At 40.0% G+C, this 26,742-nt stretch overlaps 1 protein-coding gene and 1 long non-coding RNA gene across 12 annotated transcripts in view; one reads left to right on the top strand and one right to left on the bottom strand.

The window, feature by feature from the left end:
- The window catches only part of HPS3 (HPS3 biogenesis of lysosomal organelles complex 2 subunit 1), a 39,512-nt gene extending 13,338 nt beyond the window's left edge, over positions 1–26,174 (bottom strand). For 8 of the 10 annotated variants that reach the window (XR_007155546.1, XR_007155548.1, XR_007155547.1 and 5 more), the window contains exons 1-10: positions 25,834–26,174; positions 17,640–18,131; positions 16,693–16,864; positions 16,502–16,587; positions 13,880–14,072; positions 9,414–9,495; positions 6,323–6,477; positions 3,881–3,989; positions 1,901–2,082; positions 607–787 (exon numbers count right to left, since the gene is read on the bottom strand). Coding sequence is in view for 4 of the 10 variants with exons in the window: in XM_047874533.1 (XP_047730489.1) it covers positions 607–787; positions 1,901–2,082; positions 3,881–3,989; positions 6,323–6,477; positions 9,414–9,495; positions 13,880–14,072; positions 16,502–16,587; positions 16,693–16,864; positions 17,640–18,131; positions 25,834–26,050 (1,869 nt within the window). In the remaining 6 variants the exon portion in view is untranslated. The remainder of the gene's footprint in view (positions 1–606; positions 788–1,900; positions 2,083–3,880; positions 3,990–6,322; positions 6,478–9,413; positions 9,496–13,879; positions 14,073–16,501; positions 16,588–16,692; positions 16,865–17,639; positions 18,132–25,833) is intronic. The other 2 variants (XM_047874530.1, XM_047874531.1) reach the window with 1 other exon arrangement.
- On the top strand, positions 1,926–15,485 carry LOC125174767 (uncharacterized). Of its 2 annotated transcripts, none has more exons than XR_007155552.1 (5): positions 1,926–2,061; positions 3,471–3,552; positions 9,384–9,595; positions 12,652–12,802; positions 15,429–15,485. It is a non-coding gene; the product is annotated as an uncharacterized LOC125174767 (long non-coding RNA). The 2 variants fall into 2 exon arrangements; XR_007155553.1 differs by lacking the exon at positions 15,429–15,485 and adding an exon at positions 14,524–14,548.
- Positions 26,175–26,742: the final 568 nt, after the last annotated feature.

The raw sequence follows: 26,742 nt of genomic DNA, 5'->3' as shown, positions 1-26,742 counted from the left end.
TCAGGTCATGATCTCATGGTTCGTGGGTTCGAGCCCTGTGTCGGGCTCTGTGCTGACAGCTCAGAGCTTGGAGCCTGCTTCAAATTCTGTGTCTCCCTCTCTCTCCGCCCCTCCCAACTCATGCTCTGTCTCCCTCTGACTCAATAATAACATTGAAAAAAAATTAAAAAATAATAATAAGCCTTAATAATGTCTTCAGGTTACTGGGCCAGGATTTCCTAAGTGAAGTTTCAGACATGTGGGAGTGTGGGGAAAGTAGGTTGTGCAAAGGGCTGCAGATGAGAAGGAGGGTGAGTCCCTGGGCCTGTGTCATTCTTCTAAAGACATGCCCCTGTCACACTGGGCAGGTCACTCAACTACAATGCACCACATTCCCCCACCTATGTAATGAGAAAGTAGGGGAAGGTGATTATAAGCTCTTTTCCAAGCTATAATTCTAGGATTATTAATGAAGACAAGGACACATTCGTTACCTTTTTAGGAAAAGAAGAATATAATACCAAAGAAAAATATTTGGAACTTGACTTCTGAACAGTGTAACATAAAATAAATTGCTAAAATGAAAAGTTAGGAATGTTCGATATAACTAAGTAGAAAACTATTCACTTCACTTAATTCTTCATCCAGGTTTTCATCAAGTGAATGATTAATGTAAAAGATTAATCCCCTCTCATATTTCTGCGATCCATCCTCTAGTGGCCAGTCTGCTCGGGTTAAAACTTCAGCCATAGACAAACCAGACATCTTATAGTACGGCAAGGCAAGGTGGGAATACTGGGTGTCAAGCCTAAAGGGGAAGGAAGCAAAAAAACCCTCAAATCTGTCATTATTAAGCTTGGACATCTAACGTACTTGATAATAAAACAGATAATGCTTTCCAGATGACATAAATCTCAAAATACTCTTCTACTGCCATTAGTAGTTGGAAGAAGTTCCTAAGGTTTATTCCACAAAATCATTCTAATTAATATAGTTTCCTTTTGCATGCTCATAATAAAAACAGAAAAAGAATTCAGTAAGTGAATTTTAATATTTATAATGCGGCTCTAAAATAATAGTGTTGATAGACAGGAAATGTCTATTTTGTTAATTTATACTCATTCCGTGCGTCAAGTAAGCCTTTGAAATGATCATATACAAAAAAATCTATAAAGATCATTCTCAAAAATAAAAACCACTATTCATCCCAGTCCCTTCCTGAAATCATAAAAGCACTGACTACTAAGATTAAAGTCACAGACCAACCAGTATCTCTCTCTGAAGGCTAACAGGCAATAAAGTAGTAATAACAGCTGTCTGAGGGATTTTCATGGCCATGACTGTGCCCAGAAAGCCTGAAAGAAATTTAATTCCTAAATTAAGCAGAGGGAGACTCGTGAACTCAAGATTCACTGTTCGTCTAATAAACTGTAATTCCTAGGGGTGCCAGGTGGCTCAGTGGGTGAAGTGTCCAACTCTTGATTTTGGCTCAGGTCATGAACTCATGGTTCGTGAGTTTGAGCCCTGCATCGGGCTCTGTGCCTGCTTGGGATTCTCTCTCTTCCTCTCTCTCTGCCTCTCCCCCACACATGCTGTTCTCTCTCTCTCTCTCTCTCTCTCTCTCTCTCTCTCTCAAAATAAACTTTATTTTCTTTATTATTTTTTTAAATAAATAAACTTAAAACAATTTGTAATTCCTTGAAGGCAGGAAACAGCTATGTTCATCTTGGAACCCTAAGCTTAGCACAATATCTGGCACAGAGTATGCTCAACAAATGCTTGTGAAATAAATGAATAATTGAATGACCTCTCTTCATGCCTTCTCCCATTCATCAGGTAAGTACCAGAGATGGAAAAACTAGTAAGTACACCCAAAGCTCAAGATGGCTTCTTTAACAAGTTTCCAAGAGGCATCACTGACCTGCTATAGCAGTCTCCAAGGTGCCCACAGCTTTCCTTAAATGCTTCCAAAAGCTCTGCTTTTTCTCCAGGTTCCAACTGACTGGCATCCATCAGGGCGGCCCTCACTAACAGATGAGCCTCACTAAGAAGGTGGATGCAGCTCTGGGTCTTTGCAGTCTTGTAGGTATTACTGTAGTCTACCTGAAACAAAAAACGGCAACAGCTGATGTTACTGCAGAAAGACACCTAAAAGTTTCCTGGTTCTTGAGAATACCTATAGATTTTGTTAGTAAAGTTAATATTTGGACACATTAAATCCTAAAAGCTAAAGAATGGTTATTTATCATTCTGATAGGGCCTAGATGAAGTGTTCTTTTCCCTCACAATCCACAAGCCAGTTTAATACATACAGGACTGTAAATACTCCTCTGTTAAACAGTGCTAATCATTAGAGAAGGAACAAATAATATTGTAATACTAATAAAACTGTTAACTTGGCAGTGATTTGATCACAGTTTGATAAGGCCAACAAACATATGTGAAACAGTTAACTTTTTTTAAGTTCTGTGATTTAAATCTTTCTCCAGTTCAGACTGAGTATCCTTCCTTTATTGTAATTTCAGTTGGTAAATTTAGGTTCTACATCTATTTCTATAGCTCACAGTGGGCTGATTAAAATTATTGCTAGCTGATCTGAATCAATCAGTATTTTCAGACTCCAGTAAGCAAATCACCTAGATGAAGTCTAAGACTTTCAGTTAAGCAAGATTAAAAGGACCAGGCAAAGCTGATATAATTATCAGCATTAAAATGCCAGGGATAAATCAGGCAAAATCAAAATTAACATCACCAGTGAAGGGCACGGATATCATGTGCCTCCTGATGTAACACCCTGAGACAGATACAACATTACCTGCCACTCATTCTGGATGTGAATGAGAATACATAGCCTGAATCTAATCAAGAAATAATAATAAAAAAACTTTAAAGGTAGAGGGGCAAAATTTATTTTCAAAAATACCTATGCCATAAAAAAACAAAGACTATTAAATTATTCTGGCTTAAAGGAAGCTAAAGAGACATGACAACTAAACGTACTACCTGATAGACTGGACTCTGTACTGAGGAAGGGAAATGTTATGAGGTCATTACTGAGTCAAACTGACACAATTAGAATATGTGTCACGTTAAATTTAATAAAGCATATGACTGTACTGTGGTGGTACAAACAAATGTCCTGATTCTTAGGAAACATACCATGAAGTATTTAGGGACATTAGGCTATGACGCATGCACTCTACCTTCCAATGGATGGTGGGGGGTGGAGTGTGTGCGTGTGTGTGCGTGTGTTTAGAAAGTGCAAGAGTACAAAAAAAGAGAGAGAGAAGCAAAGGGGTAAAATGTTGACTATGGATGAATCCGTGTGGAGAATATACAGGGTTTTATTTCTGCTATTCTTATCCTTGCCACTTCTCTGTAAGTTTGAAATTGTTTCAAAATAAAGAGTTAAAAACATTGCCAGGGATGAGTAGGCAGCTGTCACTCTTAAAAAAAGGAATAAGATACTCTCTCTGGGCTCCTACCCACAGGACAATGCTGCAGATGCTGCAGGACCCCAGGACAATCTGCTAATATTTCAAAGAAGAGTGAGACAGGGATAAATGATCTAAGGTATCTTTCAGCTCCATTTCCTGGTCCTCTGCTAGGGTTCAAAGTAAAGGTCAAAGGCTATTTATGTTTATACTGGTTAATCGATCCTCTTAGGAGGGTGGGTATGCATAAGGAAGTCTTATTTTAGTAAAGGGAATTTCTACTGCTCCTCAAATGTCAGGAGCCATGAAAGTGAGAAGGTGAAGAAAGATACACACTCTACTGTCAGACAGAACTTGAAAGCTGGTTGGCTGTGGCATGCTGAATGCGTGATAATTAGAATCTATATCTGGTCATGGATTCCACTCTAAATTTCTACAAGTAAGAATTGGAAGTCTGAAAGGAGTACCATTTCCTTGTATAGTTGTACTGGTGAGATCGTATCCACAATATACAAATTCCACCCAGCCTCAGCTACAGGAGGTGTTTTAAACTTAACATTGGTTCCTTTCCTAGAACTGAAAGCAAAACAAAGGACAAGAATTGAAAGATAAGACACAGTATTAATAAATGGCAATTTTAAATGGTAAATATGAGATACCTAAAATGAAATAATTATGAAAACATTTTCATTTACTATTTTCTTCAGTGATTAGCTGTACAGTTGATTTTTTATAGAACATTAGTTCTATATGTAGTTCACAATGCTACATAGGCCTACAGCATTTAATAGTCTACAGCTCTCATGTATTGATAAGCCAATTGCTTCTAATTTACTCCACAAAAACTCTTAAATGGGCAATAAGGTTAAAGAATAGGCAAGACCCCTCAACAGGAAGAGAGACTTGGCTATGAAAATCTATGCCCAGTACCTCTCCTGCATATGGCCTTCATGAGTCCGGCATGCCTTGTGCCACAAATCTAAGCAGAAGCTCCAACAGAACAACAGGCAACAACAACAAATACTCAGGGCTGCTAGGAAAAGGCCGAAGACACATATAACCATGGGTCTGCTTCAAACACTATCTTATCTCTTGCTTTCACCATGTGATGCATTTTCTTTAGTATACAGTCTTTTTATTTTATTTTTTAAAATTTTTATTCTTTAGTATACAGTCTTTTTAAAATGTAAACCTCTGACCTAATCAACTTCCAAATAAATCAGAATTTAAAAAATAATTTAAAGATGGAATATTTTAAAAATGTCAAATGTGCAAGACTACAAGTTGTTCTTCCTCTTGCCAGAAAGCTTTTAGAATCAGTCTCAGACCATTCTGTGTACACTCTCAATGACCCATTACCCAAATCAACCTCTGATTATTCCTGTCGGTGGGACAAAGCACACGTGAAAAAAATTCAAAAAAGCAAAAACTTAGGTTAAAAACAAAAATTGGCATTTGGGTGGAAATACAGCTCTTCCTTGACTTACAATGAGGCTATATCTCAATAAACCCACATAACTTGAAAATATCATAAGTCAAATACACTTAACCTCCTGAACATCATAGCTTAGCCTAGCCTATTTTAAACTTGCTCAGTACACTTATCTAACAGCAATCATCTAACACAAAGTCTATTTTATAATGAAGTGTTGAATATATCATGTAATTTATTGAATACTATACTGAAAGTGAAAAACAGAATGGTCATATGGGTAAGAATGGATATAAGCGTATCGGGTGTTCACCCTCATGATCACATGGCTGCCTGGGAGTAACTGCTGCCACTGCCCAGCATCATGAAAGAATATCACACCACATGTTGCTAGGCAGAAAAAATCCAAATCAAAAATCCAAAAAATCAAAATTTGAAGTACAGTTTCTACTGAATGGGTATTGCATGCAATACCATCACAAAGTCAGAAAAATTGTAAGTCAAACTATCATAAGTCTGGGACCATCTGTACACTATCTGCTTCTCTCCCTGAAGACAAATTTCTTTCCTGATTAAATTATGCATAGGGGAAGATGCAAAAAATAACAGTAATAATCTCATCCCTACTGCTAAATTCACAGAATAGATAACGTTGAACAGAAACATAACTAGTCTGGAATTAAACATTCTATTCCAAAGAATGTAAAAACAGGAGACCCAAGAGTCAACCAGAGATTAGTGTTATCAAAATGCAATTTAATTTTAAGGTAGATCAGCACATACCTATACATCATGAATGAGTTTTAAGGTAAGAGATATGTTATTAATTTCTTTTGAATTTAAATACCAGAAAATAATATTTGGATAAAAATGTAAACACCAAAAGGTCAAAGAAAAAAGTAATAAGAGCCTTGTAGCTTGGATTAGCATTCGAGACTCTGTCTTTTCTATTAATTACACCAGAAAGCATGTTCTTTAACTTATCTAAAATACCATAGATTTGGGGGCGCCTGGGTGGCGCAGTCAGTTAAGCGTCCGACTTCAGCCAGGTCACGATCTCATGGTCCAGGAGTTCGAGCCCCGCATCGGGCTCTGGGCTGATGGCTCGGAGCCTGGAGCCTGTTTCCGATTCTGTGTCTCCCTCTCTCTCTCTGCCCCTCCCCCGTTCATGCTCTGTCTCTCTCTGTCCCAAAAATAAATAAACGTTGAAAAAAAAATTTTTTTAAATACCATAGATTTTTATTAAAACTATTTTATAATTCATTTTCTTCTAAAATTCCAAGGTCAATTATAAAGGATAGTATGGAAATCATTAGAACCTTCTTTTCTTTCTCTGGAAAAAAAGACACCATAGACAAACCATCTAATCATTCAAAGTTTTGATTTTAAAGAAAGATAAACTAGGACACAAAATATACCAGTAACAATTCACTCCAGACACTTTGGCAGGAATGTATGGAAGTGAGGGGATGCTTACAGGAGCCTCTTGGGTGGTTCTCTTCTCTCTGGAATGGCTTCAGGGTCTGCCTTGGTCAAAAGTATGATATGGTTTTTAAAGTGGCAGATGGCTTTCAAGCCTATGAAAAGCTGTATTCTTAAAGCACAGACATCCATACTGACAGGTGGGCAAGCCTAGTAACGAAAAAAAAATTACAACTTTAACCAAGGAATAAAAGGTACATCAACTTTAATCTTCAAAAATCAGTCTGTTTATTTGATAAAATCCTGTTCCCCTCACCAACCCCTCCAAAAAAAAAGAAAAATCCAAATTCCTATTCTTATCAGAGCAGGAGATTATCCTGTGTAAAGTTATGTAACCAACTACCTATTCCATATGTGCCTGTCAAAGAGCTACTCAGTATTTGCTGACTGAGTGAAGGCAGACAGCGGTGTACCTGAGCCCCTCATAGCTGTGAGAACTCCTGTGTGGCTTACCGTGTGGCTCCAGGAGTACAGCTGTGGGCTGGTAACCTGCCCCCTGGAGAAATCCCCACTAACAGTGGGCTGATTTGGGGAAATGCCCAAAGGTGGCTTCTAGGAAAAATGAGACACTATAAAACGTCATTCTACAGTACAGACAGAACATAAATGGTTTCTTAGTGGATGGGTGTGTACAAGAGAAATGCTTGCATGTTCAGATGGCCCCTGACTGTTAACTCCTTAGGTGTGAACATTGCCTGGAATGGATGACAGGCTGGTGTGTCAGGTAAACTGGAGGAAATCCTGGACCAGGAGCCACAAGGCTCCTGTCACTGTAAGGGAACATTAGTTCAAGTAGAATGGATGAGATAATAAAAGAGCTGCTTCTGTGAGCTCAGAAAATGATGCTGCCAGACCTGTGCTCTCTCTTGCATTAACACTGTTTTGATTCTGAGCTCATTTTCTTGGGCTTTTGTACAAAGTGATTCGGGAAACACCTCCATCTATTTTTTCATTCCTAAGAATAGATAAGATGGCCTTAGCTAGTGCTGAGGAGCAGGAATCTCAGAGGAAAGGGAGGTAAGGTGTACACTTTGGACCAGATTCTGAGGTTGTGAAATCTTTCCCAGACACCAGAGATCCCTAAGTCTGAGTTAACAAGAGTGTGTGCTCTTTCAGGTGGTATCTATGATCTCAGAATGGTAGTGTCGCAGGAAGTGGGGAGCCACGGGGTGCAATAATCACTGTCCTTCCCTCTGCCACCTTCAAGAGGCCAGACCTCAAGGGCAACATCCCCAACCAGCTAGCTGCCTGTTTCTCTTCTTTTTTATTAAAATAACTTATTTATTTATTTTGAGAAAGAGAAAGAGAAAGCAAGTCGAGAGGGGGAGGGGCAGACAGAGAAGGAAAGAGAGAATCCCAAGAAGGTTCTGCGCTGTCAGCACAGAGCCAGATGCTGGGCTCAAACTCAGGAACTGTGACATCATGACCTGAGCCGAAATCAAGAGTTGGATGCTTAACCAACTGAGCCATCCAGGTGCCCCCGCCCATCCCTCTTCTTATCTCCCTCCTTCTCTTCCTTGTTCCTTCCCTATTGTTTTAGGAGACTCTGAGAAGACCTGGAACATGATTTAATTTCAAATGCAGATTGATCCTACCTCAATCTATTATGTACCCCTCACTCCAGCATCACCACCTATGTAAGCTTATGTCTTTCTGAAGTTCGAAAAACAGAAAACAAAAAAGCAAAGCAAGGTGTGGGGAGAAGTAGAATGGGACAAAGAATCTGTCAGCTTTCCATTTTTACTAGGGAAATAAACTTTACTTCTAAAATATGCTCTTAAAAAGGCTATGTGTGTATCTTAAACACAGGCAGAAAGGCATGGGAAAGCTGTGATTCTGGTTTCTTAAGAGGCTGAAGGGAGGTAGCATGCCTGGTCAGCAGCAGAAAGCTACAGGCAGGCCATGGCGTGAAAGAGTTACTGAGAACTCAGATCATATAAAACGCTACCACAAATCAGAATTTGGGAGACAGTGATAGGAGTAGAGAACCTCAGACACATTAAGCACTACAAAGTGCTGGCTTATCAACATAACCATCATGACTGAATACTTATTTTTCCAGGAAAAGGTGTTCCAGGTGCCAGATAGACATAAACTGACTTATGAAATATAAGCCATCATAATTTGGGGGTTTCCTGAAGCATGCAGCTTCATAACAAACATCCATTCAAGTACCTTATACCTCAGGTGAAAGAGAAATGTGACGATATCACACAAATGATCAGTATATTTCTGACAACAGAAATTCAAGGTCAGAAAATATAGAATTTCGGGGCACCTGGGTGGCTCAGTTGGTTAAGCGTCTGACTCTTGATCTTGGCTCAGGTCATAATCTCACGGTTCATGAGATCAAGCCCCACCTCAGGCTCTGCGCTGACAGCATGGAGCCTGCTTGAGGTCCTCTCCCTCCCTCTCTCTCTCTCTGTTCCTCCCCCACTCCCTCTCTCTCAAAATAAATCCATAAACTTGGGGGGAAAAAAACAGAAAATGTAGAATTTTATCGTAAAACTGCCTACATTTATTTTGTAGTCAAGACCTTTTCAGAGACTAAGCATATTCTCACTAAAAAGACCTTTTCAGAGACTAAACATATTACTTCTCACTAAAAATGAGGTTAATGATCTAGCATATCTATTAACTCTTAGATTAAGACTACATAATTACATTATAGGCATATCTGATAACAGTGTAAGTAAGTCATTTTCATGCATTTGTGTTCTGAAACACACTGATTCCCGTACTGTTTTGTTAATAGCTATGTACGACTGCCACCAATATTTCCATTACAGAAGAATAAAACTGTAGTATACCATAGTTGTGAAGTACTATCTCTGAAGTTACACGATACATGTTCTTTACCCAACTTTAAAAACTATGCGCTATACCTAAATTCCGAGGAAATGTTTCCAAAGCAATCTCAAAAATTGCCATTTAAACCATGAATCACAAAATGCTTATTATTTGATGTGCAAAAGTAGCTTAAGACCTCGGATGTTCACTGACTTTGACCCAAGAGCAAATCCGCAAAGATTTATATATTCCTTTTTGACCTTCAGGTTTTGCTGTGGTCATAAACCAATTCTAACCTTCAGGGTGGTATCCACGTATGGGTCTTCCTCACGAGCTGCCGCCGCACTGCACCGCACTGTGAAACACTGCAAGTTGTTGCTAAGGAAGAGGAGAGACACCACTGAGCAAAGCAGAGGCCAATAACCAACATGCCCGTACTTTGGAAGATATCACAGAGGCGAACAGAGCAACAGTGAGGGTGAGGGAAGGCTCAAGTGTTCGGCAAACCTGATTATTAATCTACTTCTTAAGAACCTCAGAATACCGTTGAGTGCTTTTAAAAATATACAACTGGTTCCCACCTCTCATCTAGAAATCATAATCTCTAAGAGCTGAATCTAAACATGTACATATCTACAAAGCTCCATGTGTGGCTCTGCTGTGTGCTTCTAGTTAAGAACCATGGATCTGGCTCAATTTCTCATTTTACAGAAAAAAATCATGCCCTCAGGATCTGCCCAAGGTACAAAGAGATGACTATCAAAGCCAAAATTAGAACTCCAGTTTCCTGACTACTACCTCTATCCTACTCATCTCAGGATGAAATTGAGCCTGGATTGGGCTATACAACACACTTAGATTATGCAAATACATATCCAATGGTAGAACTGAAAATCATAGACTCTCTGAGGGAATCTTTGGAATTAATCACTCCCGGAGGTTGTTTTAAAGATGAAGGCATGGAAGGTTCATTCATGACTGGTCCAAGACATCTCCGAAGGACAGAGCCAAATTAGATCCCAGTTCTCCCTACTCCTCACACTCCTCTAGTTCTTTTCACAAGCCCAGGCTGCTTCTGCACAGTAAAACGACGCAGGGACCCCACAGTCAGCACATAATAGATGCCTGGTGACTGGTGAATAAGTCAACCCTCCAATACTGACATTAAAAACCGTTAAGAGTTCACTTAGAAACTGCTACAAAACCCCTATTTTATAGTCTCTTTAAAAAATTTATTTATTTTTGAGAGAGAGACAGACAGACAGAGCATGAGTGGGGAAGGGGCAGAGAGAGAGGGAGACACAGAATCCAAAGCAGGCTTCAGGCTCTGAGCTGTCAGCACAGAGCCCGAAAAGGGGCTCAAACTCATGAACCACTAGATCATAACCTGAGCTGAAGTTGGATGCTTAACCAACTGAGCCACCCAGGAGCCCTGCTACAAAACCCATCTTGTAGTGAGTTCACAGAAATAATTTTTAGAAACAAATTAAAAAGTAGGAGAATTAAAAATGAACTGTGTTGAAATAAAAAAATAGAGCACTAAAGCAAACCTAGCATTGATCTTATAATAGAAGAAATACTTCTTCAATATGGAAGGCATTTCTGACATTTTCACAGTTGGGAGACTGTACATCAGTCAGGGCACTCTCCCTCTTTTTTTGGGGGGGGGGGGCTTCCACTATAGCCTCAGGCCACTGCCATCTCTATTTCCACAAAGTTCTAGGACATGAACTCTGGAGTCATGACAATAGCTGGAACAATAGCACCACCACTTAGAAATCAGGAATAGGGAGTTAGCACCAGGAAGTAAAATGAATTAGAGAGGACTTTGAGACAGTGAGAAGCAAACAAGCACCTGTGGTAGGGCCAGAATGACAGGTGAGAGTAGCTACAACCATAAAGATAAATGGCTGTTAGGGTCCAGAAATTAAAAAGGCTGGTCCTCTGACTCACCTCCACCTACAGTAATCCCGCTATTGGCTATTGTTGGAATACTAAGCAGCAGTAGAAGAGAAGAATGAAGTGAACTGAAGAATGTTGGCATGGAAAGACATCCAGGGTATGCTCCTAAGTGAAGCAGCAAGGTGCTGCATGGTGGACATCATATGATCCACTTCCATAAAAAACAAATCATAGTACTAAATGTACTGGTTTTTTTTTTTTAAAGTTGGATGAATATACACCAGTTGTTGACATGGTTGACTTTGAGGAGTAGGATGGGGGGAGGGGGGGAGGGGCTTTCCCATTTATATAAGGATGACATTTTACATGATTTTATTGTTCTTAGTTTTTTTTTTTTTAATTTTTTTAATGTTTATTTATTTGTGAAAGAGAGAGACAGAGCACGAGTTGGGAAGAAGCAGAGAGAGAGGGAGATACAGAATCCGCAGCAAACTCCATGCTCTGAGCTGTCAGCACAGAGCCCGACATCAGGCTCAAACTCACCAATGGCAAGTTCATGACCTGGGCCAAAGTTGAATGCTTAACCGACTGAGCTACCAGGCACCCCCTGTTCTTAGGTTCTTTTTAAAAAATTTTTCTATTGCTTTTTTTTTTTAAATATACCAGTCTTCAAGAAACTTTTCAAGACAAACTTATGGGTCAAGATATTTCTAAAATACATACCTATTGGATAAAGCAGTATGTAAAAATGAGTTCAACAATATAGGATTTTAAAAATAGGTGTGGGGATCCTATTTAGGGGCACCTAATGTGAATTTAGGGGCACCTGGCTGGCTCAGTTTGGTTAAGTATGACTTTACATCTACATAGTCAGATAAAGATGATAGTGTTTTTGTATCAATATTTTGGGACAGAAATTAATATTTTATTTCTTCTTTCTCCCTCTAGTTTTTCTTTAGTTTCTAAGATGATATTGTTTCCTAGGTTCTTTTGCATCCTTGAAGATCCTTCTATTCCTTCTCTCACTTTCTAAGCATGACCTTCACCAGAGTTTAGTTTTCCAACTACTTTTCTCTTCTACACACTCTTGGGGGCCATGCTCACTGCTTTGATAATCAGCTCTTTTTTGATGGTAATAAAACATACATTTTCCTCTCTTTTCTAATCTTCGGTCCTGTGTCCAAAAGCCTACTTAACATTTCCCCTTAATATTCCCTAAGTGCCTCCAACTCAAATGCCTAAATTAAGCTTCTCTTTTGCCCCACCTTACACCAGCCTCCATTCTTTCATAAAAGCAGACTCTGGTGGGGTTTTCCATGGCTCTCCATTCCCACCATCCCATCAGAGACCAAGTCTTGTCATTCTCTCGCCAAGGCCTCTCCCATCCATTTTTCCTTGTCCTCTCACTGCTACTGCCCTGCCCAAATACAGTCCCTCATTATCCTGCCTGAACCATTTCAATAGCTGATTCATCTATGTTCAATCCATCCCCCATAACAGCCACCACTAATTTTCCTAAAACAATGCTCTTACTATATCACTTTCTTGATCAAAACCCTAAAAAATTTCCTTAATTTTCAAACCCCTGAGCTCTCTCTCAAGCATTATTTGTAACACTTCTCTGCATTTCAGCTTCTTCACAGTTCACAGTTAAAGGACATCACTATGCACAACACGTTGGAAATGGAGACTAGCTACCTCCAGGATGTTCACTTAGGAAACACACAACAGCATTTCTCCTTACACCAGACAACGGGACGAGAAGGCAGCAACCACAATATGGGTGAGTAGCAGAATCTCCAGGTGAGTTCTATGCTGTCAGAATATACTTCCTGTGGCTACTGATACCACCACTCAGTTGAAAAAATAATTAAAAATCACTGTCCTATGCAATTAATTAGTGGATGCTCCCACAAAACTAGATGTAGCCTTTGTTTATAGTCTTCCCTCTATCTAGAATGCCTTTCTCTTCTAATCTACATCTGTCAAATTCCAACTAGCTTCTCTCACTTCAAACACAAAAAACTTTCGGTATGACTCAGCCAGAAGTAATTTCCCTCCTCCCAGTACCTACACTACTTTCACAAAGGCTTAAAATATTTTTCACAAATCCCCTAGTATTTGCGCCCCATGTATGTGTCTCTGGCCTTCTCTTATGCTATTGCTTTAGAAAGCAAATGCTGTACCTTATTCACAGTTGCTTGGCCAGAGGGCCCAATGCAGTGGCTTACACATAATCTAAGCTCAAAAAACAGGAAATAGAACCAAAAGCACCAGTTACTGCTGAGATTAAAAGAAATGAGACAAAAATCCTGCTCAGGAACCCAGGTTACATGCCATCATATTAGGGTAAGGCAACTCAAAAGGTATCTGCCACCAATTAGCCAAATGTCCTTGTCCATCCCAACCTCTGGATTATTTCCCCATTTGTACTAATCAGAGGGTGGAATCAGGTAGCCTTTCTAGCTCCTTCACAGTTCTAAGCCATTATGAGATAACTCAACTCATACAGAAAGAATACAGAAAAATTAGGAAATCTAAAAAGAAATCTAGAGATGTCCTGACTGGCTCCACTGACTTTTCATCGAAATTCTCTATGAAAATATTTCCTCAGAATGAACTGTATACTTCCTTACAAAGACCCCTAGCCAATCTAAGAAAATAAAACAAAGGCAAAACCAGACTCTAAATATCTGGCATTGAAAATGTAGATATGGGCCATCAAAAGACAGAGACACATCATTAATTTATAGTACTATATATAATTTCACACAATTCCCATTTAAAGATTTAGGAAGCATGTCAGGAATTTACAGAAGAGTAAGTGACTCTAAGGCTAGCAAGTAACACTGTAACATACCTTGTAATGACATGCAAAAATTGTGGCGTGAGCACTGCCTGCTGAGACTTCTCAGGATACTGGTAAACTGACATTAATTCAACAGATTTGACAACCATGTAGAGATAGCCCACATGAGGTAATGAGAAAAAACAAAAGAGACTCAGCAATTCTTTTTCCTGAGACAATTTTTTTCTATCAGAAGTAGGAGAACCTGCATGAAAAAAATGGGGGAGAAATACCACGAAACCAGTAAATAAAGGGAATCAATATCTTCACTTTTCTAAGTAAAAAAGTCTATCAGTGGATAACCAAAGAGTTGTTTAGGGAATGCCAGTAAGAAATGAAGAGGGAGTGATAGAATTAAAATATCACCATTTTGCAACCCCTAATAAATCAACAGATCTAGGTAATAGTCATCAGTGCTATTAACATCACAAAAAGAGTCAATCAGATACCAGGTACCTTCCAACAGAAGTCAGCATGACTTGTGCTACCCAATCATCATCTTCATAAACATCACCATCATCATCATCTAATCAAGACTAGGTCTAGACCAGCATTGTCAAAAGAAATATAACATGAGCCACATATGTAATTTAAAGTTTTCTAGTAAACACATTTAAAATTTTTTTTTTTTCAACGTTTATTTATTTTGGGGACAGAGAGAGACAGAGCATGAACGGGGGAGGGGCAGAGAGAGAGGGAGACACAGAATCGGAAACAGGCTCCAGGCTCTGAGCCATCAGCCCAGAGCCCGACGCGGGGCTCGAACTCACGGACCGCGAGATCGTGACCTGGCTGAAGTTGGACGCTTAACCGACTGCGCCACCCAGGCGCCCCATAGTAATCACATTTTAAAAAGTAAAAATAAACAGGCAAAATTTTAATAATATATTGTATTCACCCATCATATCCATATTACCGTTTCAATGAGTAGTCAACAAAAAATCAATGAGATATTATATATATATATATTTCTGTACTAAGTCTTCAAGATATGGCATGAATTTTACACCTAACACTATATCTCAATTTAGAATAGTCACATTTCAGTGCCCAACAGCAGCAGGTGGCTAACGGCTACCATACTGAACAGTATAGTTTTATATCTAACTACCAAATCACAAGGAAATATAGGAGATACAGGAACATGTTAAATGACACTGTGGGGAGTCAATCAGCAAAATTCAGATTATGGGAAATTCTGTGGTATTAATCCAACTTCTTGCTAAATCGACTGCAAAGAAAAGAGAGGAAAAGGGAGAAGTTGACCCTCTAGTAAGGCTATGGGCCCTGTCTGGTCTCCAGCTTTGTCTAACAACCCCCTCTCACTTGCTCTCCTCCCTTGCTTCTCTCAGTTCCTCAAATATAAGATTTTCCCTCTACCACAACACCTTTGTTGCTTCCTCTGCACCAACCCTATCCCCAAATCAGCCTTGATTCATTCTTCAGATCCTCTTTCTCAGGAAGCCTTCCCTGACCCCTAGATGAGATTAATATCTTTATTATAGGCTCTCTTATTTTTTTTTTAATTTTTTTTTTCAACGTTTATTTATTTTTGCGACAGAGAGAGACAGAGCATGAACGGGGGAGGAGCCGAGAGAGAGGGAGACACAGAATCGGAAACAGGCTCCAGGCTCTGAGTCATCAGCCCAGAGCCTGACGCGGGGCTCGAACTCCCGGACCGCGAGATCGTGACCTGGCTGAAGTCGGACGCTTAACCGACTGCGCCACCCAGGCTCTCAAGGCAGGGTTCTTTTCCCACAGAGCATTCATTTCAGTGTGTAACTGTATACTCCTTTTTGTGATTATTCAGTTAACATCTGCTTCCCCCCACTCCCAAGACAATAAGCTCCACGAGTGCAAGTACTTTGCCTAGTACTGTTCATTACTATTCCCTAGTACTCAGCCCAATACCCAACACAGTAGGTAATCAATACATGTTTACTAAAAGAAAGAAAAAACTAAAGGAAGAACATGTTTCTAAAACTAAAAGATGAACATGTTTAATCAGAATAATATTTATATCGTTCGTTCTCTAGGCAAGATCTAAAGATGTTAAGCAGGCCAGAACTAAGCATAAAACCCAATGGCAATTCTCAGTCTTGGCTGCCCATTAGGTTCCAGGGAGCTTTTAAAAACTACTGATGCCCAGGTACCATAGTTGACCAATTAAGTCAGAATCTCCAGTATGTGGAGTCTGGGCATCAGTATTCTTAAAAGCATCCGAGCAAACCCCATGTGCAGCAAGGCTGAAAACCACTACTCTGAATGAATTTCCATTCGGTCCACATTTTCCACCTTGTTCATAAAGCCATCCTAAGAAGCTCCGCCAAATACCCAGCTAAAACTCAGCTAAACCCCGGCTATAAAAAGGCTCCAATTTCCCTTTTTGGGCCAAGTAATCATTTCAAAAACAGAAACGGCTTTTGTCTGTCACGTCTTCTCCATGGCTTCTCCTAGCAGATACAACTTCCCTTTTCAGTGCTCACAGGAGCACTCCTTAGCATTATTTGCTAAAGAACTTGTGTAAGGTCCCAGGGAGACTCAGTAGAAGAACCTAACATAATACCCGCAGCAGTCTTTCCTCCCAGCCCAGAGCCTTTTCACCTCATTACGCCATTGCACTGACATACTTACCTGTTTGGTAAATGGGTAGCAGCTGAAGTGAGTGCAACTTGATGTCATCAGATAAGACAAGGGATGAAATATCAGGAGCAAAACGCCTGTGAGTTTAAAAAAAGAGAGAAAGAAGGAGAGATCTAATTTCCGTGTACTTCTAAGCACGTAAATACATATTAAATGCTGGTGAATAAAAAGCTTTCTAATACTTATAAAGCAGGTGCTGAACGTGGTAATATTTTATGGTTTTATCATCTAATCCAGTTGACTCCAGTGTAACAGATACTCCAGACTGGCTACTTTTTTCACCAAGAAGTTCCACGGGCTTTTGACAGATAACAAAATCATCTGAGTCAAGCTGCAAAGTTTCATTACTGATGCCTTAAAAAATAAAATTTAAGAAAAGAGTTTAATAACTCCAAGTACTACTTGAGTGAAAATTAAATTTCACAACATCCTCATATCAATTAAATAGACATACAGTAACTTTATTTATTTATACATACGGACATCTCATATGTTTACAAGGCACTATGGTTTTGAGAAGCCTAACATTTCCTCATGTATTCCTCACAACTGATAAAGTACAACAGGATATTATCATCCCAATCTTATACATGAGGAAATTGAAACTCAGAGATGGTATTCCTAACCCAAGGCCATTCAACTTGTAAGTATAAGACCTGGGACTAGAAACTCCTCCTCAGCTCTTCCATTATTTCTATTGACAGGTATATGCTGAAACACACTGACATGCTATGGGGGAAGATATGGGCAGCCAGATCATAAACCAAAATCCCATGTATTAGGAATAACTGAATCTATAAATAATGTGGCTTGGTGGTACATATATATATATTAGTGGTATGTATACACACACACACACATATATATGTGTATGTATATATATACATATATATATATAAAATTATATATATGTATATATATGTATATATGTATATATACATACACATATATGTATATATGTATATATATGTATATATGTATATATATGTATATATACATATACATATATATACATATATACATATACATATATACATATATATACATATATACATACTAGAGCCCTTCAGATATTACCAGAAGGGTTTTCTCTACACCTAAAATAAGAAAGCAAGCTAAATTCATTTACCTTCTGTCTGTTTCATTGGATTGTTGATCTTAAGTGGCTGGTAGTTAACACTCTCTCCAGTTTTAGGGTCTGACTCCAGTTTCACGATTAAGACTTCTAAGTCTGACATGAGAGCAACATATCCAACACAAAATGAAATTTCAACAGGAACGATATTATCTATGTGTATAATTAAAGACCGTTCAAAGTCTAATATTGAGAATTCTTCACTAATGATCTGATACTTCAAACTAAATAAGACTAACTTATTTGTGCAACCAACAAGAAGGTCTCCTTTCACCGGGCAACAGGAAATGCACAAGGGGGCCTCAGAAAGCGGCATTTCAATAATAGACATCTGGTCTCTGAAGGTGTCGCTGAAGGGTGCCTCCACTTTATGTCCAACCATTCGGATACACACACGACAGTTTTCAGTCCTTTTACTTCTCCAGTTCACATATGCACGTAGAAACGTAGCTTTGTTTTTCTCTTCAATTGCTGCCAAATAGTCTCCTGAGAAGAAAGTAAGATTACACTTAGAATGTGTAATTAGAAACAACCACTTACCTTGTGCCATGAAAAGGAACTATTAGTGAATTCTAATGTGAATGGTTGAATTAAACATTGACTCAAACAAAACCTTAATCAATAGGATCTCAGGTATGTGTGTGTGTGTACGTATATATATATACATGTGTATACATATGTGTACATGTATATATATACGTACATATATATATGTATATATACATTTAAAACATGTTTTTAACTGTTTTATTTTGAGAGACAGAGACAGAGCGCGAGTGGGGGTGGGGGGGGCGGATCAGAGAGAGAGGGAGGCATAGAACCCAAAGCAGGCTCCAGGCTCTGAGCTGTCAGCACAGAGCCCAACCCGGGGCTCAATTTCACAAACTGTGAGATCATGACCTGAGCCAAAGTCAGATGCTTAACTAACTGAGCCACCCAGGTGCCCCCCGGATCTTAGGTATATTTTTAACTGACATTAGGCATTTAGGTTCTGAAATAAATCTCTCCCCATTATGTCTTATGTGATTCATGTTGCTTGCATAGAAATTTTAGTTTTCCTTATCTTAGCTCTGAATGTTTCCTGTAGGTTGAACCCCGCTTCTCACAAGTCACACTTTCATGTCAACTCTGAGAAATAGGATAAAGCTGAACATATTGAATAAAACTTAAATCCAATTGATTTTCCCTCAACTGTTGATTTTATATTTTTTAAATTATAATTTTGTAGTTATTCTCTGTTGTGCGAAATCAAAGTGGTAAAGAGATGCAAAATGAAAAGCATAAACCCTCCCCTGCAGTCCAATCTGTGAGAAGCCAGTGTTAACACACACAGCTTTCTCAAATACACATAGATCACAGAGTAGTGTTTTGTCTTTCTTCTTTTTCACCAAAATGGAATCACACCGAATATATTTAACAATCTACTACTTCTAAAAATTACCAATAAATCTTGGCCTCCAGGTCAATACATGGGTATCTAACATCCTTTTATTAAAAATATCTGCATATTAGATGTATACATGTGCCATAATTTATTTAACAATGCCCTATTGATACACATTCAAGTTTTTCCAGTTCTGCCACTTTACTTCATGCTGTAGTAAATAGGCCTATACCTATATTTATTTCCTATGGGTTTGTTTCAATGGCATGAATTCCAAAAAGTGAGAATATTGGGCCAAAGAGCAGGTACGTTTTAAATTTTAAGATGTTGCCAGATTCAGGGCATCTGGGTGGCTCAGTCAGTTAAGCATCTGCCTCTCAATTTCGGCTCAGGTCATGATCTCACAGTTTGTGGGTTTGAGACCCGCATTGGGCTCTGTGTTGACTGCACAGAGCCTGCTTGGATTCTCTCTCTCCCTCTCTCTCTGCCCCTCCCACACTTGTGTGTGCATGTGCTCTCTCTCTCTCTCTCTCTCTCTCAGACACACAAAATAAATAAACTTAAAAAAAAACCCAACTCAAAAAAAAAAAAAGATATTGCCAGATTCTATCACAATTACATAACAGGAATTCATGTTGCCAGCAGCATCGTTTGAACATGCCTGTTTCCCCATATCCTCACTAGTACTGACTCAATGTGATGGGGAAACATGGACTCTTAAGGTTATTGTAAGTTATATTTTCCAGACCATTTCTAAAGCTGGCCATCTTCTCCTATGTTTATCAGCCATGTATAATTTCTCTTCTGCAAGTTATCTACTTTATTAGGATGTTTAATTTGTTTTCCTTATTAAGAAATAGCAGCTCTCCGGGTAAAAGTGATATTAATCTTTTGTAGCTCATGAATAGCAAATTGTTTTTGGTAGTCTATTCTTTGACATTTGACTTCACTTATGGCATCTTTTACCATAGTAAAAATAGTCAGATATGTATGTAGTCAGATATGTATCATTTCCTGCTTGGCCTCTGAGTTTCCTAATTTGCTTACACAGTCTCCTATGTCCTCCAAATTACGTAGTTATATTCTTACATGTTCTAGTTTAGCAGCTTCTTAATTTAAATTTTTAATCTTTAGAACTTTGAGGGGGAGAAACATCAAGGTTTTTCCAAATGTAGAATCTACTATTTACTAACAGTATTTGGTAAATAAGTCCTTTTCTAATGAACTGAAACTGAAACGCTGTTGTTAGCATAATGACTTCCCATAGACACACAGCAAGCAAGCAGCCCCTTTCTGCAGACACTTACTGGGCTGGCCAGGTCCCCTCCTCGTCCGAAATGAGCCAACCTTCCAGAAGGGCAAGGCTTCTCCTGATGCTAGTTCCTCTGATACCACAAAAATGGAACCTACACCTTTCATTCCCTGGGTATCTTGGCAGAATACCTAAACATACCCTGCAGGCTTCATAAATTTGCTCACTCTATTCCAGAGAAGCAGTTTGGATGGAGTTGGGTCCAAAGATGCCTTGTAGCCTCCATCTTCCTAGAACTTCCTCAGTACATGATTTTTGTTTTTCTTTTTTTTAAGTTTATTTATTTTGAGAGGAAAAGAGAGAGAGAGAGAGAGAGAGAGAGAGAGAGAGAGAGAGAGAATGTGGGGGAGGGGCAGAGAGAGAGAGAGAGAGAGAGAGAGAGAGAGAGAGAATCTCAAGCAGGCTCTGTGCTGTCAGCGTAGAGCCCAACATGGGGCTCCATCCCCAAAACCGTGAGATCTTGATCTGAGCTGAAATCAAGAGTCAGATGCTTAACTGACTGAGCCACCCAGAAGCCCCTCAGTAAGTGATTTTTTTATTTTATTGTGGTAAAATATACATAATGTAAACGTTACCATTTTAACCAGTTTTGGGTGTACGATTCAGTGGTATTAAGTACATTCACATTGTTGTGCACCAATCACCATCATCCTTCTCCAGAACTTTTTCATCTTCCTCAAAACTATCCCTAAAACAATAACTCCCCATCCTCCCCACCCCCCCAGACTCTGGCACTGACCATTCTACCTTCTGTCCCTATGAATTTGCTCACTCCAGGTACCTCATGTAAACTGAATTGCACAATATTTGTCCTTTTGTGTCTGGCTCATTTCACTTACCATAATGTCTTCAAGGTTCATTTGTGTTGTAAAATGTATCAGAATTTCCTTCCCTTTTAAGGCTGATTAATATTCAATTTTATGTTTACTCATCTGTTTAAGGACACTTAGGCTGTTTCCATGTCTTGGCTATTAGAAATAATATTACAATGAACATGCAGGCATAGATCTGCCATATGCCACATTTTGTTCATCTTTTCCTCAGTTGATGGACATTGGGTTGCTTCTACTTCTTGGCTCTCAAAAAAAAAAAAAAACCAACGCTGCTATGAACATTGGTGTGCAAGTATCTGGACAAGTCCCTGCTTTCAATTACTTTGTTTCTATACTTCCAGAAGTGAAATTGCTGGATCATATGGTAATCCTATATTTAATTTCTTGAGGAACACCACGCTGTTTTCCACAGCAGCTCTACCATTTTACATTCCTGCATTGCACAGGGGTTCCAATTTCTCCACATTCATATCAACACTTGCTCTTTTCCTTCTTTTTTTAAATAACAGCCATCCTAATGGGTGTGAAGTGGTATCTCATTATGGGTTTGATTTGCACTTCCCTGGTGAAAATAATGGTAAGCATCTTTTCATGCGCTTGTTGGCATCTGAAGAAATGCCTATTTGCCCATTTTTGAATTGGCTTTTGTTGCTGTTATTAAGTTATAGGAGTTCTTTATATATTCTGGATATTAATCCCTTGTCAGATATATGCTTTGCAAGTTATTTTCTTCCATTCTGTGGATTGCCTTTTCAATCTGTTGTTGGTGTCCTACTGTCTTTGATAGATGCAAGAAAGTTTTAATTTGGTGATATCCAATTTACTTTATTCTTTTGTTGTCTGTGCTTGCATATTCAAGTTAGTAAATGAATTTTAAAACCAAGAATATTTTTTTAGTTAAATAAAATTGTTTTATTCATGCATCTATAAACATACACCTATTTAACTGATAAAGTCTATATACCTTTTATATATAATCTCCAAACTGTAGATAGTGCCCATACTGTTTTCAGCTTAATAACTTGTTTTATAATAATGAATTAGAACTTGCTAAGTGTGTTTACCTGATGAACATTATGATCAGACATTTAGAGTTCTCTCAGTTAATCCTCACAACAAACCTTCATAAAACTATCTCATTCTCCACTTTATAGATCAGGAATCTGGGACTCAGACAAACTAGGTAACTTGCCTAAGCAACACAGCCAACAAATGATAGAACTGGGACTCAAACCTGGATCTGGTTAGCTCAAAAGCCGATGCTTATTCCCCAATAATGCTATTTCTCAAAATGTTAAAAAAGAGATACAAGTCTAAAGGAGTCTGTGGAGGTTAATAGCTCTTTATGAAAGACAGAAACTAAACTCTTTTTCAATTTAATTTATTTAAACAGACGAAAACAGTTCGCCTATTTCTCCCACTGCCCCCACCAATTAGCTTTGTTTTCTTCTGTTGTCTTTCTAGTTTTAGATTCTACATATAAAAAATCATATTGGATTTGTCTTCCTCTGTCTGACTTATAAACTTTTTTATGCATTATACGGTCAGGACTTTATTCTACTTATTTTACAACAGCTTCTGTCTTCGTTAAGTAAATTAGAAAAATGTTCTCATATTTATTCTTTTTTTAATGTTTATTTTTGAGAGCGTGCGTGCGCGTGCAGAAACCGGGAGGGGCAAGAGAAAGGGAGGCAGAATCTGAAGCAGGCTCCGGGCTCTGAGCTGTCAGCACTGAGTCCAACATGTGGCTCGAGCCCACAGACCGTGAGATCATGACCTGAGCTGAAGTCGGACGCTTAATCGACTAAGCCACCCAGGCGCCTCTCTCATATTTATTCTTAAGCTAAGAGTCACTGATTTTTAAAAATAAGAAACTTCCTGGTTAACACTAATACAAGATTAAGGAAAAGGCAGCACTCCTGTGACAAAATTGACATCAGAAGGCAGAAATAATATACAATGCATCAAAATATGTTTTATGGCTTTAGGAAAGTTAAAAGACTGCAGGGCTTGGGAAGGATGTAATAGACAGACTTGTTTAATACACTTGTGCTAAAGAACAGGCAATGAGGGCCATGTGGTCTTGTCCTCCCTGCCCAACCACCTTCAGACACCCCATAAACAAGTGTCCAGCATGAGAGCTCCCACACAACACTCAACTCTGGCTACCAGGTCTTTCTCCTTTGAGAGCAGTAAGTTCTCACATCTCCTCTTCCTCAGTTCACACACAAAGCCTCAATTAAGTTTTCATTACTGATAATGATGTTAGGGGCCCCTGTCCTTCAAATTTCTATCTACATTCTCCCTACCACCCCCAAATTTTTTAAAGGAAGAATAGCATCCTGCTAATTAGAGATTAAAAAATGAAAATGTTTTCTACTTGGGTAAGAGAGCTGCAAAGCACTTATAGTAAATATAAATGGCTGATGTAAAATTCATTCTGTGTTTGACAGGGGGAGATTTGCTACAGAGGAAGACCCTAGGCACTTAGAGCAGGAATTCCCATGTCTAAATTACTGTGAATGGGAAGAAAGAAACCAAAAGGAAAAAGCTGGAAAGTGGAAGACAAGTTATCTGGATATCAGCATAGCAGGGAGTCATCTTTGTGTAGAATAATAGAAGCTGTACCCAGGGGTTGTACCCGGTCTTCTTCAAGTTGAGGATTGAAAGTTACCCTTGAGCTATCTGACCCATGCTAAGGCACATACCACATGACTCCTGAACTTTCTTTAGGACAGCCAACTGGATTATAAAAACGTCTTTGTTTTTCAAGGCCTCATTAATCAGGTTATCATGCTACTCGCTGCTTACAGCAGCCAGTATGGCTCTAGGTGGTTCTCAATCTTGGCTAAATATTAGACCCACCCCCGTGCTGGGCCACACCCCCAAAAACTGACAGTTTCTGTGAGGTTGTGGTCCAGGCATCAGCACTTTTTCAAGTTCCCCCAGGTGATTCTGATGCACAAGTAGTGACATCCAAGGGTCCCCAGAATCACCACTACTGACAGGCAAGAAGACCAGAGGTTTATATAATGTCTGCCGCTTCCAATTCTAGAATAAACATCGATTTGGAAGAATAGGTCAAATCATGTAAATATGTCTGCTCTCTCTGCCTCTGTCTCTGCCCCTTTCTCTCTTTCTCTCTCTCTCTCTCTCTCTCTCTCTCTCTCTCTCTCTCTCTCTCTCTCTCTCACACACACACACACACACACACACACACACTCACACACACACACACCCCACACCTTGAAACTGGGGAGTTTGCCCCTCAGTAGAGCTCTTGAAGGTGAGAACCTCCATGCTTAAAAGGGGAGCCAGATGAGGAAAACTACCAATATTGAAAGATGATTAAAAGAAAGATTTCAGTAGAAATACCCAAATCAGAATCTTCTGCTGATAGAGAACACACAGATCTAATGAGTGGCTTTCAAAAATATCTGTGGATCAGTGGGGGCTTCTGTTGTTGTCTTCGCTAGTCAAAAAGCAAAAATAACAGCACAATAAGTTGCTCATAAAGCAAAGACATCCAATGTTTGAGGCTGTTTTTTCTCTTATGGTTGCAATTAATAGTCGGGCTTTTCATTTTTAAAAATATGTATCTTTACTTGACAAAATGACCAGTCATATATATCATACTATGGATGATACCCCATAGTTTTTTACTGATCCACAAAATCCCAATGTCTGGAAATCACTGATCTAGTAATTCAACTTTTTTTTTTTAAACAGAGACTGAGACCCTAAAGTTTCTATAAACTCACACCCAACCAGTTGCAGACACAGTAGGAATTAGAATGAGATCTCCAGTCCTCCAAGTTCATGCTCCCTACTTTATTAGTAAGCCCCTAAGCCATAGGCTTTTCCACCATAAATACTGCCACTTACACATTTACACCACTCTTGAAAACCAGAAATCCAACTTTAAGTGGATTATTAGGCAGTTAAAAGAATCCTATGATAAATCCTTCTGTAATCTAAATGCCTCCTATTTTTAAATATTGAATTTTTCTAAAATAGAATATACTCACACCTGATATATCTCTTGGTGCTGCTTCACATTTCGGTGGGAAAAGGGTAATGGGTGTTATTACACCATTTTGTCGGGGGCGGGGTCTATGGCCTGAGTTCCACTTACATAGATTTAAAACCCAGCATATAATGTGAGCTTTCAAAAACCGACAAGAAGTCGATAAAGGTATAGATGTAAAAGGACTGGCCACGAGTTGGCATATTTATTGAAGCTGGAAGTACTGGGGCGCAGGATACTATTCTCCCTACTTTGGTATGTGTTTGAAATTTTCTATACTTTTGAGTTTGGGTGTTTGGAGTTTTATTGTTTGTTTTGAAGTGTCTCGGCTGAGTGGAACCCAGCCACCCAACCACGGGCCTTTCTCCTGAGCATGCGAGATAAGGAGCAGTCAGATGCAATCCCTCCCCACCCCCCACTAGAAGCAGGCGCTCACCTGCGGTTGCCAGGACTACCAAGGCGCAGCTCAGAGCACCTTCAGCAATCAGCCGCCGGACCCCCAACACCATCCGGCAAGTTCCGGGAAGCACGAAGTCCTCTCCCCACCCAGAGTGCCGCCGAGGACGCTCGGTCCTCTAGGAAGGAGGCCCCAAGCTGGGGTCCAGGCACCCCTTGGCCTCGCCATTACTCACCGGCCTCGCTGTAGGCCAGACACAGCACCCTGCCCAGCGTGGAAAAGGCGCACCTCGGCTGGCACAACTCCTGTCCCGCCACTGCGAATGCCTCCACCTTACAGCCTGCCGCCACGAAGAGAGCGTCGCGTCCGCCGCCGCAGAACCGCTCCGGCTCCAACTTGCAGGGCACCACCTGCTGCGACCCGAACGGGTGCAGATTGTACAGCTGCACCATCCTGGCGACCCACTGCCGGGCAGCCCGGCGGGGCGGCTCCCTCCTGCACGCCCCGCGGGGCGCCTGGAGACCCCGTGCCGGTCACCGGAGCTGGACCACTTCCGCCAGCGATTGCACAGAGCCGAGTCACGTGAGCTCCACCCGGGTCGCCTGCGGCTCCCCTTCTTAAAGTGGCTGCTAGTTACCGGGCAAGGCCCGGCTGGGGAGGAGTCGCCTCTGCCCGGCGCACCCGCGCCCCACAGGCCCCTAGTCCTGGGACTTGGACCTGGCCGCCCTGTGCTGGCACTGCTCCGCGCTGCGTGGTTGACGGGCCTAGAGACCTCTGTGCCCTTTCATTCGTCATTTTACAGTCCTGTTTTGGGCTGGGCGAGATGTTTAGGCCCTTGAGTACGTTTAAACATTTGATCATCTAGGATCTTGTACCATTTTGTTCCTGATTCAGGGGCATCACTTGTGTCTCCCTGATAGCCTGTGAGCTTCTGGAGGATAGGGCTGGGAAAACTGAAGTGCAGTGCACACGGCTCAACTCCGGGCTAAATATACTGAAGAGTTGTTTGTTGGAAGGAGCAACACTTAGAATGTACTTAGCAAAAGAAAAAAAAATTTGCTGAAGAATCGTGGACGTCACCTAGTAAACTCCAGATATTTGACAAAAGATTAGTTTGAGCCCCAGAGGATGGAAGGACGAGGGG

Source organism: Prionailurus viverrinus, chromosome C2 (assembly GCF_022837055.1).
Source record: "Prionailurus viverrinus isolate Anna chromosome C2, UM_Priviv_1.0, whole genome shotgun sequence".
Lineage (NCBI taxonomy): Eukaryota > Metazoa > Chordata > Mammalia > Carnivora > Felidae > Prionailurus > Prionailurus viverrinus.
The sequence above is the reverse complement of the archived record's forward strand: the minus strand, read 5'-3'. Positions and strand labels throughout refer to the sequence as shown.